This window comes from Ylistrum balloti, unplaced genomic scaffold (assembly GCF_031769215.1).
Source record: "Ylistrum balloti isolate Yb309-2 unplaced genomic scaffold, AGI_CSIRO_Ybal_v1 Utg369584, whole genome shotgun sequence".
Lineage (NCBI taxonomy): Eukaryota > Metazoa > Mollusca > Bivalvia > Pectinida > Pectinidae > Ylistrum > Ylistrum balloti.
This window is the reverse complement of record NW_026781873.1, coordinates 205,473-222,635: the sequence shown is the minus strand read 5'-3', so window position 1 is coordinate 222,635 and position 17,163 is coordinate 205,473. Positions and strand designations below refer to the sequence as shown.

Genomic DNA, 17,163 nt, shown 5'->3' with positions numbered 1-17,163 from the left:
GCACTATCGTTCATTTCATAGCACTTTGTAGTTGGAGCCTCAGTCAATTTAATGGGAATGACTGATCAGCCCATTGTAGTTTTAAGGACATTCTTAGTCCATCCGTCGAGTGTCTGGGCCACACACACCATGTGAGACATGTACAATAATGATTGGTATGGTTTAAGTCCCTGCAATGTTAATTGTGAACATCAAACATCCTCTAAAGGATCATTTCTGTAAACTGAAAACCTCCACTAACAACGGCTCCAGTCGTGTTATATCCAAATGGGCCGCCATTTGTGCACTTGATTCACCAAGACTCCGTACATCCAGGAGTTTCATCAGCAACTTTGGATAGAGAGATCGAGCTTCCGTGAGCGGATGTAAAGACTCAAGATAAGCCTTGAGCCAGGTGGAGAACTTTTCTTGGCCTTGAGAAACTAACTCTTTGTTTTTCACATTTGGCCGATCAGAGGAAAAAAGTTCAATAACAAATAGCAAGGTCATGATGGTTTTGTTGGCATGAGTCAGTTGGTTGAGTGACATGACAAACTTTATATGTTCTATGTACATGCCATTACCCAATGTATTCTGAATCATCTGAGGACCTAATGTCTTTTCTCCAATGCTTTGACCTTTGACTTTCCAGCCCATCTGCGAGCTGTCAAATCCCATTGCTGAACGCAGAACCATGATTTCCATAATTCCACCCTAAAAAAAACAAAACATTGAAATGAGGCACATTATTACACATAACCTACCACATACATCTTTAAGTAATTAACTACACATCAAAATCCTGTCAGGGCAGCAAGTCCCTGATTTTAATGTTGAAATCTTATAATACTGCAAGTTCTATATATATTGACTAGTGGCTGTAAAGAGTCAGTTATGGCTAATTGGAGAAAGACAGGTAACAGGAAACGAAATAGTGTCTTCCCATTGGAAAATTAACTGCCCTCAGTTCAGAGTAAATTGTTCTATCAATTAAGGAAGGTGACCATGTTTCTCTATACAATTGTTTTCTGAATCTCCTATTGTCTTTTCTTCAATGCTGTGTTCTTTAAAGAAGACAAAAATTACTGACTCACTAACATAAACATGGTGACTTGCATACTAAAACGTTGTGACTCACATATTAAAACATTGTCACGTACATATTAACAGAAACTTAACGACATTAACATACATTTTGCAACTTATCAACACAAACGCTGGTGACACATCAACACAAACGCTGGTGACAAATCAACACAAATGCTGATGACACATCAACACAAACCTTGGTGACACATCATAACCATAAACACTGGTCACTCATCAATACCAAAAATTGTTGACTCATCAACATAAACATTGGTCACTTATCAACACCAAAAATTGTTGACTCATCATCATAAACATTGGTCACTCATCAACACCAAAAATTGTTGACTCATCATTATAAACATTGGTCACTCATCAACACCAAAAATTGTTGACCCATCAACATAAACATTGGTCACTCATCAACACAAACATTGTTGACTCATCAACACAAACATTGTTGACTCATCAACACAAACATTGTTGACTCATTACCAACACAAACATTGGTGACTCATGAACATCAATAAATCAAAACTTTGGTGATATATTAATAACAAGAGGGCCAAGGGGCCTGCATTGCTCACCAGTTTTTTCAGCTATTCAGCCATTTAATGAAGAATTTCAAACAATTTCTGATATAATTTCCTTATTGGATCTCAACCTTGTGGTCAAACACTGGTCAGATTCACTTTTCCTAAAACTGTTTCAGACCAAACTTAGACAAGATCCTTGTATGGAAGAAGGACTTTTAAGAACTTTTATTTCCCCAATTGGGTCAGAACTTAGTCCCTTTCACCCATCCAAGAACACTTTAGACCAAATTTGGGCAATGTCCATTTATTAAGAAGGAGTAAGATTTCAAACAGCTTGCAAAAAGTCCTCTTCTGGGTCTCATCTTTGCCAAATTGGGCAATATCTATCCATCCCTAACAGAGAAGTAGGATTTTAAAGAATTTGCTCAATTTCCCTTTTTGAGCCCAATTCTTTGCTATATTTCCCCTTTTGGGCCCCGACCATCTAACCCCATGGGCCGAGACCCAAGGTTATGCCAAAATGATTCCCCTTTACCCAAAAATGCTTCAGGCAAAATCTAATCATTCCTTCAAGAGGAGTAGGATTTTAGAGAATTTGCTTTATTTCCCCTATTTGGCCACACCCCTCCCACCCAAAGGGGCGGAGACTCAAGGTTTATACCAAAATGATTCCCCTTCACCTAAAAATGCTTCGGACCAAAAATCCAATCATTGATACAGGAGGAGTAGGATTTTAAAGAATTTGCTCTATCATCCCTATTGGGCCGTATCTATCCAACCTCAGAGGGCCAAGACCTACAATTCAAACAAAACTGATTTCGTTCACCCAACAATGCTTCAGACTAAATTTGGGAAGAATCCAATCATTCCTACAGGAGGAATAGGATTTTAAAATTTCCCCTTTTCGGCCCAGCCCTGTACGTGTCTGGGAGCCAAGACCCAGTATCTATAAAAAATTTGTTTCTATTTCCCTAAAAAATGCTTCTGACCATATTCGGTAAAAGTCCTGTGTGTGATTAGTAGTGATTTGTAGGGAAAAGTTGAATGGTGGACAGATGTATGACCGACAGATGGATGATGGACGTTGCAGTATGCCAGGTGAGCTAAAAATAAATGGTGACTCTAGAAGAAAAACTCTGGTGACTCAGGAATAAAAACTGTGGTGACTCATTGAGAAAAAATGGACTCCTTGACTATAAAATATTTTTGGCAACATATTTGCTGATTTTAACTAATATTTAGGCTGTCACATGACCAACAGCTATTTTAGAAGATAAATCACTACTATAAACATCAGGTACACTTGTACTAGGAAAGGCCATTAACAGGCTATATTGGAGTATATCACTAAAATGTTAATGTTTCAGAATATTGAAAATTTGAAATGTTCTTTTTTACACACTTCTTTCCACTGATTCATTAACCCAAATCATGATATTTATTTTACTTTTAAATGTTTGAAAATGTTTTGTACTCAATTTAGGCTAGTTCTCTGTTTTGAATACTGTAATGCTATGCACACTGAAAAAACACTTCCCTAGATGTAGATGTTCAAATAGTTTAGGAAATTGAAGAAGATGGATTTTTGTTGGAAAGAATGCCAATAAGGTTAAAGACAAATGAAAATAAAAACCAGCATTTGACAATAGATGTCTGGTCAAACTTAGAACTCGCAAATGGACCATCATAAACTTAACTTGTGCCATATATACAGACTTCTAATTAGTGACTAAAGAGGTAAAAACCTACCATAAACTAAATAGATGAGGATAAACCACCATAACATCAGTATCACTAACCAGATGTAGCTAGACTACCCACAAACCACCATAACATCAGTATCACTAACCAGATGTAGCTAGACTACCCACAAACCACCATAACATCAGTATCACTAACCAGATGTAGCTAGACTACCCACAAACCACCATAACATCAGTATCACTAACCAGATGTAGCTAGACTACCCACAAACCACCATAACATCAGTATCACTAACCAGATGTAGCTAGACTACCCACAAACCACCATAACATCAGTATCACTAACCAGATGTAGCTAGACTACCCACAAACCACCATAACATCAGTATCACTAACCAGGTGTAGCTAGACTACCCACAAACCACCATAACATCAGTATCACTAACCAGATGTAGCTAGACTACCCACAAACCACCATAACATCAGTATCACTAACCAGATGTAGCTAGACTACCCACAAACCACCATAACATCAGTATCACTAACCAGATGTAAGACTACCCACAAACCACCATAACATCAGTGTAGTTACCCACAAACCACCATAACATCAGTATCACTAACCAGATGTAGCTAGACTACCCACAAACCACCATGATATCAGAAATGACTTAATAGGGGAACCTGGTCTATTCACAAACCACTGTAATACTCATGTTTTAAAAACCTGTCATGGTAGCTGTTGATGATATTCTACAATAACTACTGATACACAGATCAGACAAGAAAATTGTGTTGATTCTATACCAATAGGTGTTCTGACATTGTAGAGAGGGACTTAAGGGACAGCAAGGATTCAGTTCAAGCCATTTCTAAATTTCTACAAACTAATAAAATTTGTATAATCAAAAAGCACTATTTTGTGAATATTGTGTTGATTTTATTTGAATTATTCTGACATGTTTCCTATGTGAAATGGCAGATACCCTTTAAAATCTGAGTTTGAGCCATATAAGCTGCTTTGTCTTCCAAAGTAGTCACTGACATTTCTCAGAAGTGAATAATCCCTATTTTTATATCCTTAAAATTCCCGACCTGTATTGTCCTGTAAACAAAACAGATGATGACTGCCCTTCTGTAGGGAAACTCCTCCATCATCACTCACTGATGGCAGCTTACACAACAGTCACCTTCAGCAACACAAAAACCTGCATACCCAAGAGCTAAGCAGATCTGTGCAGGAAGATGGCATCTCAGAAGTGTTCCACAGGGCACAACTTTACACAGGGAATGTCACATCCATTTTCATTCCTTTGTCGAAAAGTCTTTTGGATTCACCTCAATATAACCATATGTGTAACATCAAGTTTATCTCTGAGGCATTTTAAAATCTGGGCCTTATAGTGCATGATTTATGACGCAATAAAACCAGTACAATGTCTTAAGATCTGCCACCACTAGACCTGGTAAACATACAAACTATTGGTCACCACTAGACCTGGTAAACATACAAAATATCTGTCTCCACTAGACCTGGTAAACGTACAAAATATCTGCCTCCATTAGACCTGGTAAACATACAAAATATCTGCCACCACTAGACCTGGTAAACATAAAATATATCTGCCACCACTAGACCTGGTAAACATAGAAAATATCTGCCACCACTAGACCTGGTAAACGTACAAAATATCTGTCTCCATTACACCTGGTAAACATACAAAATATCTGCCACCACTAGACCTGGAAAACGTACAAAATATCTGTCTCCATTACACCTGGTAAACATAGAAAATATCTGCCACCACTAGACCTGGTAAACATAGAAAATATCTGCCACCACTAGACCTTTTAAACATACAAAATATCTGCCACCACTAGACCTGGTAAACATAAAATATATCTGCCACCACTAGACCTGGTAAACCTACAAAATATCTGCCACCACTAGACCTGGTAAACGTACAAAATATCTGTCTCCATTACACCTGTTAAACGTACAAAATATCTGCCACCACTAGACCTGGAAAACGTACAAAATATCTGTCTCCATTAGACCTGGTAAACATAGAAAATATCTGCCACCACTAGACCTGGTAAACATAGAAAATATCTGCCACCACTAGACCATTTAAACATACAAAATATCTGCCACCACTAGACCTGGTAAACATAAAATATATCTGCCACCATTAGACCTGGTAAACATAGAAAATATCTGTCTCCACTAGACCTGGTAAACATAGAAAATATCTGCCACCACTAGACCTGGTAAATGTACAAAATATCTGTCTCCACTAGACCTGGTAAACATAGAAAATATCTGCCACCACTAGACCTGGTAAATGTACAAAATATCTGCCACCACTAGACCTGGTAAACATAGAAAATATCTGTCTCCATTAGACCTGGTAATCATAGAAAATATCTGCCACCACTAGACCTGGTAAACGTACAAAATATCTGTCTCCATTAGACCTGGTAAACATAGAAAATATCTGCCACCACTAGACCTGGTAAACGTACAAAATATCTGTCTCCATTAGACCTGGTAAACATAGAAAATATCTGTCTCCACTAGACCTGGTCAACATAGAAAATATCTGCCACCACTAGACCTGGTAAACATACAAAATATCTCTCCACTAGACCTGGTAAACCAACAAAATATCTGTCTCCACTAGACCTGGTAAACATAGAAAATATCTGTCTCCACTAGACCTGGTAAACATAGAAAATATCTGCCACCACTAGACCTGGTAAACACACAATATATCTGCCACCACTAGACCTTTTAAACATACAAAATATCTGCCACCACTAGACCTTTTAAACATACAAAATATCTCTCCACTAGACCTGGTAAACCTAGAAAATATCTGTCTCCACTAGACCTGGTAAACATACAAAATATCTGTCTCCACTAGACCTGGTAAACATACAAAATATCTCTCCACTAGACCTGGTAAACATACAAAATATCTCTCCACTAGACCTGGTAAACATACAAAATATCTGTCTCCACTAGACCTGGTAAACATAGAAAATATTTGCCACCACTAGACCTGGTAAACACACAATATATCTGCCACCACTAGACCTTTTAAACATACAAAATATCTACAACCACTAGACCTTTTAAACATACAAAATATCTCTCCACTAGACCTGGTAAACCTACAAAATATCTGTCTCCACTAGACCTGGTAAACATACAAAATATCTGTCTCCACTAGACCTGGTAAACATAGAAAATATCTGTCTCCACTAGACCTGGTAAACATAGAAAATATCTGCCACCACTAGACCTGGTAAACACACAATATATCTGCCACCACTAGACCTTTCAAACATACAAAATATCTGCCACCACTAGACCTGGTAAACATAGAAAATATCTGCCACCACTAGACCTGGTAAACTTAGAAAATATCTGCCACCACTAGACCTGGTAAACGTACAAAATATCTGCCACCACTAGACCTGGTAAACATACAAAATATCTGCCACTACTAGACCTGGTAAACCTACAAAATATCTGCCACCACTAGACCTGGTAAATGTACAAAATATCTGTCTCCATTAGACCTGGTAAACATATAAAATATCTGTCTCCACTAGACCTGGTAAACATAGAAAATATCTGTCTCCATTAGACCTGGTAAATATACAAAATATCTGTTAACACCAGATCTGCTGAATGTATGAAAGATCTGTCACCAGTAGACCTGATGAACATACCAAGATCTGTCACCTCTTGCACAGTTAAATGTGGAAAAAATTTGAAATCAGCATCATTCACTGAGAAAGTATCACATATTTCTTACATCAAGCCGCACATGTCATTGCATACTTACTTTCAGTAAATGAATTTGGTCTTCTTGTGCTAAGGTTTTGAACTCTGGAATATGTTTAGCAAAACGAATTAACCTGCGCACAAATAAGTCAGTCATATTGAAGAGGTCATTAGGTGATTTAGGACTGGTTGTGAGTTTATCTATCTGGTCGTCTGAGTAGGGGGTGTCAAATACTAATTTGTACTGATACTCCAAGTTCTCAATCTCCTTCTGGATCTCCTCGTCCAGGGGAATGGGCATGTTATCCTCCTCCATTTCACACTTGAAGGGCGAGGATGAACCTTCACTGCTCTTATTCGAGGATTGATCCTCCATCATATAGTTTGATGTCACTTCCATATTAGACGTTTGATTCTGATATTCGTCCACAGACGTTTTTCGTTGTTTTGTTCTTACTTCTCCAGGTCCTTTTGGTTTCTGTCGACGTTTAGCAAGTTGGTCTTCACCTGGACATGACAAAGTTATGAAATCAGAACCAGATAAAACACAGTGGACAGCTATATAGATAGTGCGTGCAACATTTGGTCAAAGTTACCAACAACTGAACAGTTTTGGAATGTATTATATGTTACTCAAGATTAAGTCAATGTTACAAACAAATTGGAGTGTAACATCTAAGTGTATCATATTAATTAACGTTCAGGTTCTTGGTCCAGAAAATATCAGTATTGCTAGATCAACCAGTCTTTTTGTTTTCTTCCTCCTACTGGCCTTTCTATCAGTTCCTAACATTGATGTTTTGATGTGGCACAACGTTAATGGGTAAGCTTTAATCCTTGAAAATAACTATGCATGGGGATAAATATCAAGGATCTACTGTGAATTAGAAATTTTCATGGAGTTAAATTATTGTTTGGTTTTTCAAAAAAATCTCTCTTTCCTGGACACTTGATATTGTGGATCAAAATAGTTCCAAAAGATATACATATTCTAACAATTTGTTGAAATATGAATTTATGGACTGAATCAACAAAATCAATGGAAATAAACCTCCACATGAATAAATCCTTTTATAGCATGTGCATATAGAATGTTTGTGTCTTTATGAAGAGAGAAAACATGTCTACTTTTCAACAAATGAAATGCACTCCTCGTTTGAAAGTGCACATGACCTTGACCCATGTCTGACCTTCCTCAGCATCAGTTGCCATGTGTACCAAGTTCTGACAGAAGGTAATCAGCAGAAAAACCTCGACTGAGATGCGAGTTTTATCATTTGGCTGAGATTCAGGTCAAGACTAAAGACCTTATTTTGATAGAATAATTCAATTTGACTTGTAAGAATTTTAAGATCTTGTAAGCCAATGTTTATAAAAATATATATTTCTTTTCAAATTAACTTGATAGTAATTTCAACACTCATATCAACTTCAAGGTTGGAATATGATTTTCAACCACTTTGTTGACTGATGAAATTTCTTATCAAGATATAAGGGGTTTCTGTTAGAGCAGTTGAGCCAAGATACAGTTTCACAATCTCAAACACTGGATAAATATCATGCATGTTCTCCAGAGATGGATAAATCTCCTACACAATCTCTAAAGCTGGATAAATCTCCTACACAATCTCTAAAGCTGGATAAATCTCCTACACAATCTCTAAAGCTGGATAAATATCATACAAGATCTCTGGAGCTGGATAAATATCATACACAATCTCTAAAGCTGGATAAATCTCCTACACAATCTCTAAAGCTGGATAAATCTCCTACACAATCTCTAAAGCTGGACAAATCCCCTACACAATCTCTAAAGCTGGATAAATATCATACAATATCTCTGGAGCTGGATAAATATCATACATGATCTCTGGAGCTGGATAAATATCATACAAGATCTCTAGTGCTGGATAAATATCATACATGAATTCTATTGCTGGATAAATATCATACATGATCTCTATTGCTGGATAAATATCATACATGATCTCTGGAGCTGGATAAAGATCATACATGATCTCTGGAGCTGGATAAATATCATACAAGATCTCTAGTGCTGGATAAATATCATACATGAATTCTATTGCTGGATAAATATCATACATGATCTCTATTGCTGGATAAATATCATACATGATCTCTGGAGCTGGATAAATATACAAGATCTCTAGTGCTGGATAAATATCATACATGAATTCTATTGCTGGATAAATATCATACATGATCTCTATTGCTGGATAAATATCATACATAATCTCTGGAGCTGGATAAATATCATACATAATCTCTGGAGCTGGATAAATATCATACATAATCTCTGGAGCTGGATAAATATCATACATAATCTCTGGAGCTGGATAAATATCATACATGATCTCTGGAGCTGGATAAATATCATACAAGATCTCTAGAGCTAGATAAATCTCATACTCAATAAGTTCTGTGATATAATGTATCAAATTCAGATGGCCATAATAACCAGGGTGTTATATGCAATTGGTTGTTTCCATAGGAAGGTATCATATGGCGTTACGATGGTGCTGTTAAAAATAAAGGCAAATGGCTATAATGCGTAATTTTGATGTGAAGAATATAGGATTTATTTTGGGGACCAATACAAGTACTTTCATTATTTATTGATTTAATGTAACTACAACCAACTGTTTCATTTTGTCTGGAAATATTTTTAGAAACAGATCAGAGACTTGTTTAAATTGCTTAATGTTTTTGTTTTTCACATTTGGTACAGAAAATTGCTTTCTTCACAAATTATTACTTACTTAATATCCAGTCTTTCTTCATGCCTATATCAAAACATTTCTTCAGCCGACATCCTGAGCAGAATTTTCTTGTGTGTGTATCTAACTTACAGTTGCCATCAAAACTACACGTAAACACCTACAAAATAAAGCATATAATGGGTAATCATAACAGAAACACCTACAAAACATCAAACACATGGAGGCTTAGAACTACATGATAACAAGTACTAATCAAAGACAATGTCCTTCAAAGACCTACAAAACAAGGTAAAAAACTGGTAGTAAAAAACTAGTAATAAATCTCACAGGTAACCAACAGGGTAATCCCTACCAAACAAGGTAAAAAAATGGTAATTAATCTCACAGGTAACCAACAGGGTAATCCCTACAAAACAAGGTAAAAAATGGTAATTAATCTCACAGGTAACCAACAGGGTAATCCCTACCAAACAAGGTAAAAAAATGGTAATTAATCTCACAGGTAATCAACCAGGTAATCCCTACCAAACAAGGTAAAAAAATGGTAATTAATCTCACAGGTAATCAACCAGGTAATCCCTACCAAACAAGGTAAAAAAATGGTAATTAATCTCACAGGTAATCAACCGGGTAATCCCTACAAAACAAGGTAAAAAAAATGGTAATTAATCTCACAGGTAATCAACCAGGTAATCCCTACCAAACAAGGTAAAAAAATGGTAATTAATCTCACAGGTAATCAACCAGGTAATCCCTACCAAACAAGGTAAAAAAATGGTAATTAATCTCACAGGTAATCAACCGGGTAATCCCTACAAAACAAGGTAAAAAAAAAGGTAATTAATCTCACAGGTAATCAACCAGGTAATCCCTACCAAACAAGGTAAAAAAATGGTAATTAATCTCACAGGTAATCAACCAGGTAATCCCTACCAAACAAGGTAAAAAAATGGTAATTAATCTCACAGGTAATCAACCAGGTAATCCCTACCAAACAAGGTAAAAACTCAAACTTTAATTCATTCAACCACCTACTCATCACGGAAAATAAATGATGGTTAAAACAAAAGGTAATCACTTTCAAAACAACTGAAAGCAACAAACTCATCAAAATTACAAGTAAAGAACTACAAAGACAAGTGATCCTCCATTTAACAGGTGTCATTACAAAAAATCAAACTTGTCCAAATCAAACTTGTGAAAAAATCTAATTAGTTCAAATTTATCTAGTCAAAATTTGACCTAAAGTCATAAAAAAGAAAATTAAACTAGTCAAAATCTAATGAGCCAAAATTAAACAAGTCAAAATCTAATAAGTCAAAATTATACTAGTCAAAATCTTAAATTAGTCAAATTCAACATAGACAATATAAAAGCAGTCAAAAAAATTACTGATAGAAATCTAACTAATTAAAATTTAACTAGTCAAAATCTAACTATTCGAAATATGTTTAGTCAAAATCAAACTTGTCTAAGTCAACAAAGTCAAAATCTAACTATTCAAAATTCGAAATATGTTAAGTCAAAATCAAACTAGTGAAAATGTAACAAGTCTAAATCACACTAACTATATGACACATGTGAGCATGTCTAACACACCTCTGGCTTTCAATTTTTTTTAACCTTAGTATTTTTATTATATCCCCTTTAAATTAAAACCTCCCAGTTTCTACCATCTAAATGAAATTACTTTTCACAATGGTGATTTCATTCTATACAAAAAAAATACTTATAGAATAATGAAATTAATGAATGTCATGCGTGGTTACTAGAATTATTTTTGCGGGCTATGGAAACTAAGTTCCTAGACTTTAGAGATGTCTGCATTTAGAATTTCTATGGGCGATGATCTATAAGTCCCTAGACTTTAGAGATGTCTTCACTCAAAATTTCTATGGGCAATGATGTATAAGTCAGAAGACTTTAGAGATGTCTGCATTTAGAATTTCTATGGGCAATGATGTATAAGTTAGAAGACTTTAGAGATGTCTGCATTTAGAATTTCTATGGGCGATGATCTATAAGTCCCTAGACTTTAGAGATGTCTGCATTTAGAATTTCTATGGGCGATGATCTATAAGTCCCTAGACTTTAGAGATGTCTGCATTTAGAATTTCTATGGGCGATGATCTATAAGTCCCTAGACTTTAGAGATGTCTTCACTCAAAATTTCTATGGGCAATGATGTATAAGTCAGAAGACTTTAGAGATGTCTGCATTTAGAATTTCTATGGGCAATGATGTATAAGTCAGAAGACTTTAGAGATGTCTTCACTCAAAATTTCTATGGGCAATGATGCATATGTCCCTAGACTTTAGAGATGTCATCATTCTTAATTTTGATAGGCTGTGACAAATTTGAGACATGATTTTTTGGGGCTATAGATTTCAGGGAAATATCTGCTCTGTAGATATTTATTTACTGCAGACCTATTGAATTTTTTATATTTGCTCTGAGTTTATGTGTTTTGGAGATATCTCTGAATTTGAGATATCCTCTGTGGGTCTATGGGCTTGAGAGGCATCTATTGTGGGTCTATGGGCTTGAGAGGCATTTACTATGAGTCAAAGGGCTTGAGAGGCATCTACTGTGGGTCTATGGGCTTGAGAGGCATCTACTGTGGGTCAAAAGGCTTGAGAGGCATGTACTGTGGGTCTAAGGACTTGAGAGGCATGTACTGTGGGTCTATGGGCTTGAGAGGCATCTACTATGGGTCAAAGGGCTTGAGAGGCATCTACTGTAGGTCTAAGGGCTTGAGAGAGAGAATGTGCTGGTCTCTGGACTAGATAATTCCACTGCGGTTCTATGAGTTAGAGATAACTACTGTGGTTCTATAGACTTAAGAGATAACTACTGTGTGTCTGAAGACTTAAGAGATAACTACTGTGTGTCTAAAGACTTAAGAGATAACTACTGTGGGTCTATGAACTTTGGAGATCTGAATGCTCCTTGCCTGCATTGCTATGTAATGTAGATATCCACACAAATTGAGTATAAAAGATCTTTCATGTAAAATTCAACTCTCTTTATCCTGTGGTGTTATACGGTTCATGGAAACAATTAAATGGGGTTCAGTCTCCATACTGAGTTGGTATTATGTAGCTTATCCAATTGTTTACATGTGTACAGTATCCTATGATGACCGTTATAAGTTTTAAGTTCAAAGTGCAGCTCTCAGCATATTTCCCTGTCTAATTTACCACATAGCTAAAGAACATCACAAAATAGTGGGAAATCCACGCAAAGTCATTAGGTTTTAATTCTGGGAAACATTAAAATCGAGATGAACATAATAAAACACCCAGCATGAATAGAAGAAGGATGTGTGCTGTGCGATCACAAGCCTAAATACTGGAGAGGACAAGCTTTGGGTTTTTAAACAAAGATTTCCTAGGATGATACAAAATTGATTTATGTGCTGAACTCTTGTGATCTTAACACAAGCAAGCAAAGTGCTCAAAAATTCCTGGTAAAAACTATACAGGGTGTTTTCATTATTATTAGTACACAGCATAATTTATGACATTTTATCTTGGGAAAATCTAATTTTTCTAGGAGACTTTTCTGTGCCACTCAAACTAAAAAATATTTCTAGTTTGAGAAGCCATTGCAGCCTGATAAGTGACTTGCACCTGACTATAAGGAAACACACAATACCATAGTTGTGCCAAAGTCAGACAGACACCACGGAAATGCCACATTTCTTCCCTTCACCAGAACAAAATATTTGTTCCCCTTCCAAAAAGTAATAAAACAGCCAAATTGATATAATCCTGCTTACACATAAATCTTCTACAAGTCAAAAATGATTAACTTTTTCTCTTAGCTTTACATTTTCTTTCACTCTTTAAAGGAAGACAATAAGATATATACCTAAATCATCATTCATGACTATCATCAATGATATATTTTGTTTTAAATTTTCCTTAAATTCATTTTTGAACAAAACTGTTAAATTTAAGATGGACCAATTTCTAAGGTCACAAGGTTTGATCTAAAGACCAGACAACTGACCATTCATCTGTCATCTAAGTGACTTTTACACCCACTGAGAAGATAAATTCTGACTACTGCGACTATTGGTTGTACCTGTATTCTCAGGACAGGTACATTAATGTCATGTGACATGAGACACACCACTGATTACTACCAGGCTAGACATCTCATAATATTGTTGTTTCATACATACGGTGTTTAGTTAATCTGGTCTTAATTGAGAGCGAAATTCCATGAATATTGTAAAAGGTTTACTTCAGGTACACATCACAATCACTCATACCACAGTAAACTATCTATACAGTAAATACCTGTACAAGTAAATACTTTCATTTCAAAAATGTTGTTTCTAATATTCTGAGGTTATTAAAATAATTGGTATGCACTTTTGTTTATCTTTTAGATTTCAATGCATGAAGGTAAGTGTACTGTGTTTTATTAGGCCTAGATAAACTATTTTGAATGATTATACATATGTACACTGTATTTTGTAAGGATGATAAGGTATTCCTTATGTATCACACATTTATACTTATTTCATAACAATAGCATACATTCCATCATTAATTACACATGTACACTGTATCTTTCAAGGATTAGATATTTTATTTTAAATTACACATGTACACTGTATCTTTCAAGGATAAGATATATTATTTTAAATTACACATGATAAGATATATTATTTTAAATTACACATGTACACTGTATCTTTCAAGGATTAGATATTTTATTTTAAATTACACATGTACACTGTATCTTTCAAGGATAAGATATATTATTTTAAATTACACATGTACACTGTATCTTTCAAGGATTAGATATTTTATTATAAATTACACATGTACACTGTATCTTTCATGGATAAGATATATTACTTTAGATTACACGTACACTATATCTTTCATGGATAAGATATATTACTTTAGATTACACATGTACACTATATCTTTCATGGATAAGATATATTACTTTAAATTACACATGTACACTATATCTTTCATGGATAAGATATATTACTTTAGATTACACATGTACACTATATCTTTCATGGATAAGATATATTACTTTAAATTACACATGTACACTATATCTTTCAAGGATTAGATATATTACTTTAAATTACACATGTACACTGTATCTTTCAAGGATTAGATATATTACTTTAAATTACACATGTACACTGTATCTTTCATGGATAAGATATATTACTTTAAATTACACATGTACACTATATCTTTCATGGATAAGATATATTACTTTAAATTACACATGTACACTGTATCTTTCATGGATAAGATATATTACTTTAAATTACACATGTACACTGTATCTTTCAAGGATAAGATATTCTATTATGAATTACACATGTACACTGTATCTTTCAAGGATAAAATATATTACTTTAAATTACACATGTACACTGTATCTTTCAAGGATAAGATATTCTATTATGAATTACACATGTACACTGTATCTTTCAAGGATAAGATATATTATTTTAAATTACACATGTACACTGTATCTTTCAAGGATTAGATATTTTACTTTAAATTACACATGTACACTATATCTTTCATGGATAAGATATATTACTTTAAATTACACATGTACACTGTATCTTTCATGGATAAGATATATTACTTTAAATTACACATGTACACTATATCTTTCATGGATAAGATATATTACTTTAAATTACACATGTACACTGTATCTTTCAAGCACTCAATATTTTATTATAATTACACATGTACACTGTATCTTTCAAGGACAAAATATTTTATTATTAATTACACATGTACACTGTATCTTTCAAGGACAAAATATTTTAAAATTGATTACAAATGTACATTGTATCTTTCGCACACTCAATATCTTATTATTAATTACACATGTACACTGTATCTTTCAAGGACAAAATATTTTATTATTAATTACACATGTACACTGTATCTTTCAAGGACAAAATATTTTAAAATTGATTACAAATGTACATTGTATCTTTCGCACACTCAATATCTTATTATTAATTATACATGTACACTGTATCTTTCAAGGACAAAATATTTTATTATTAATTACACATGTACACTGTATCTTTCAAGGACAAAATATTTTATTATTAATTACACATGTACACTGTATCTTTCAAGGACAAAATATTTTATTATTAATTATACGTGTACACTGTTATCTTTCAAGGACAAAATATTTTACTGCACTGTACACTTACACTCTATATTTCAAGTACTCAGTATTTTATCATAACTTACCCATTTATAATCTATTTCATAATGAGTAGATATTTTATGAAAAATAACCATCTTTTCTATAAAAATATGAAAATTCTATGAAAAAAAAATATTATATTCCATATATCTATTTCATGACATCCTAAAAAACAAGAAAAAAAACCAACTTTTTTATCAAGCTTTTGCAGAAATTGTACAAAGAATAAAAGAACCCTTTACAGAATATCATTTCAGATACAACGTTATATATATCATTAGGAGGTGCATCACACGTGGTACTTTATAAATTATGAGGTAATTTTACTTGCTGCAATTTTAAGTATTATATAACACAGTGGCATAAGCTGTTTGTCATTTAATTTTATTGCAAGAAGAACATAAGCTGTATGAATTAAACTTTACATTGTAGAGGGATGACTACAATGTTCATGTTTGAATATTTAGTGTTACCATTTCTTAGTACATATCATGTAATTCAATTTACACTGAAGTGTGAATAACAATAGCTTTAGTATTTAGTGTTGTCCTTTTCAGGTGTATATGCTGTTTATTATAATGTGACCATATTTTTCAAAGAACTTTATATTTAGTTCTACTTTTTACATTCTGAAATTTGTTCTGAAATTTTTTTTGTCATAAAGCACTTTTTTTCTTTTCAAAAATAGATAATTTTCTAATCTCCTTCAAAACTAGGCTATATCAGGAGGAAGCCATGAGAGAGTATTAAGTGGTGACTTTGTACCATTAAGCAACTATATCTGTATTATCATCCATGTATCATATGCTTGCAGCCTGTTATTTTTGCAGGTAAAAATTTTCTTATTTTCATTTAAAACAGGTGAACTAATTTGTAACATTTTAATATTTTCCAATCAGGTCATAAAAGGATATATAATTTTCATGAATTAGTGATTTTTGATTTATCAATCGAGCTCCTGTATATGCCTATGTAACAAATTATCTGTATTATGTAACATTTAATCTGCTCCGAACAAATTTCATAGTCCTGTGTACCCTTGGATAATAGCAGTTCAGAACTTGTGATAAGACTGATACGAAAAGAGTTT

The 17,163-nt window shown here is 34.1% G+C and overlaps 1 protein-coding gene across 1 annotated transcript in view; it reads right to left on the bottom strand.

Moving 5' to 3' along the window:
- Positions 1-210: 210 nt before the first annotated feature.
- LOC132543799 (nuclear hormone receptor HR96-like) overlaps positions 211-17,163 on the bottom strand; it is an 82,548-nt gene continuing 65,595 nt past the window's right edge. Inside the window, exons 4-6 of the mRNA XM_060207325.1 lie at positions 9,884-10,001; positions 7,165-7,610; positions 211-693 (exon numbers count right to left, since the gene is read on the bottom strand). Of these exons, the coding sequence (XP_060063308.1) occupies positions 211-693; positions 7,165-7,610; positions 9,884-10,001 (1,047 nt within the window). The remainder of the gene's footprint in view (positions 694-7,164; positions 7,611-9,883; positions 10,002-17,163) is intronic.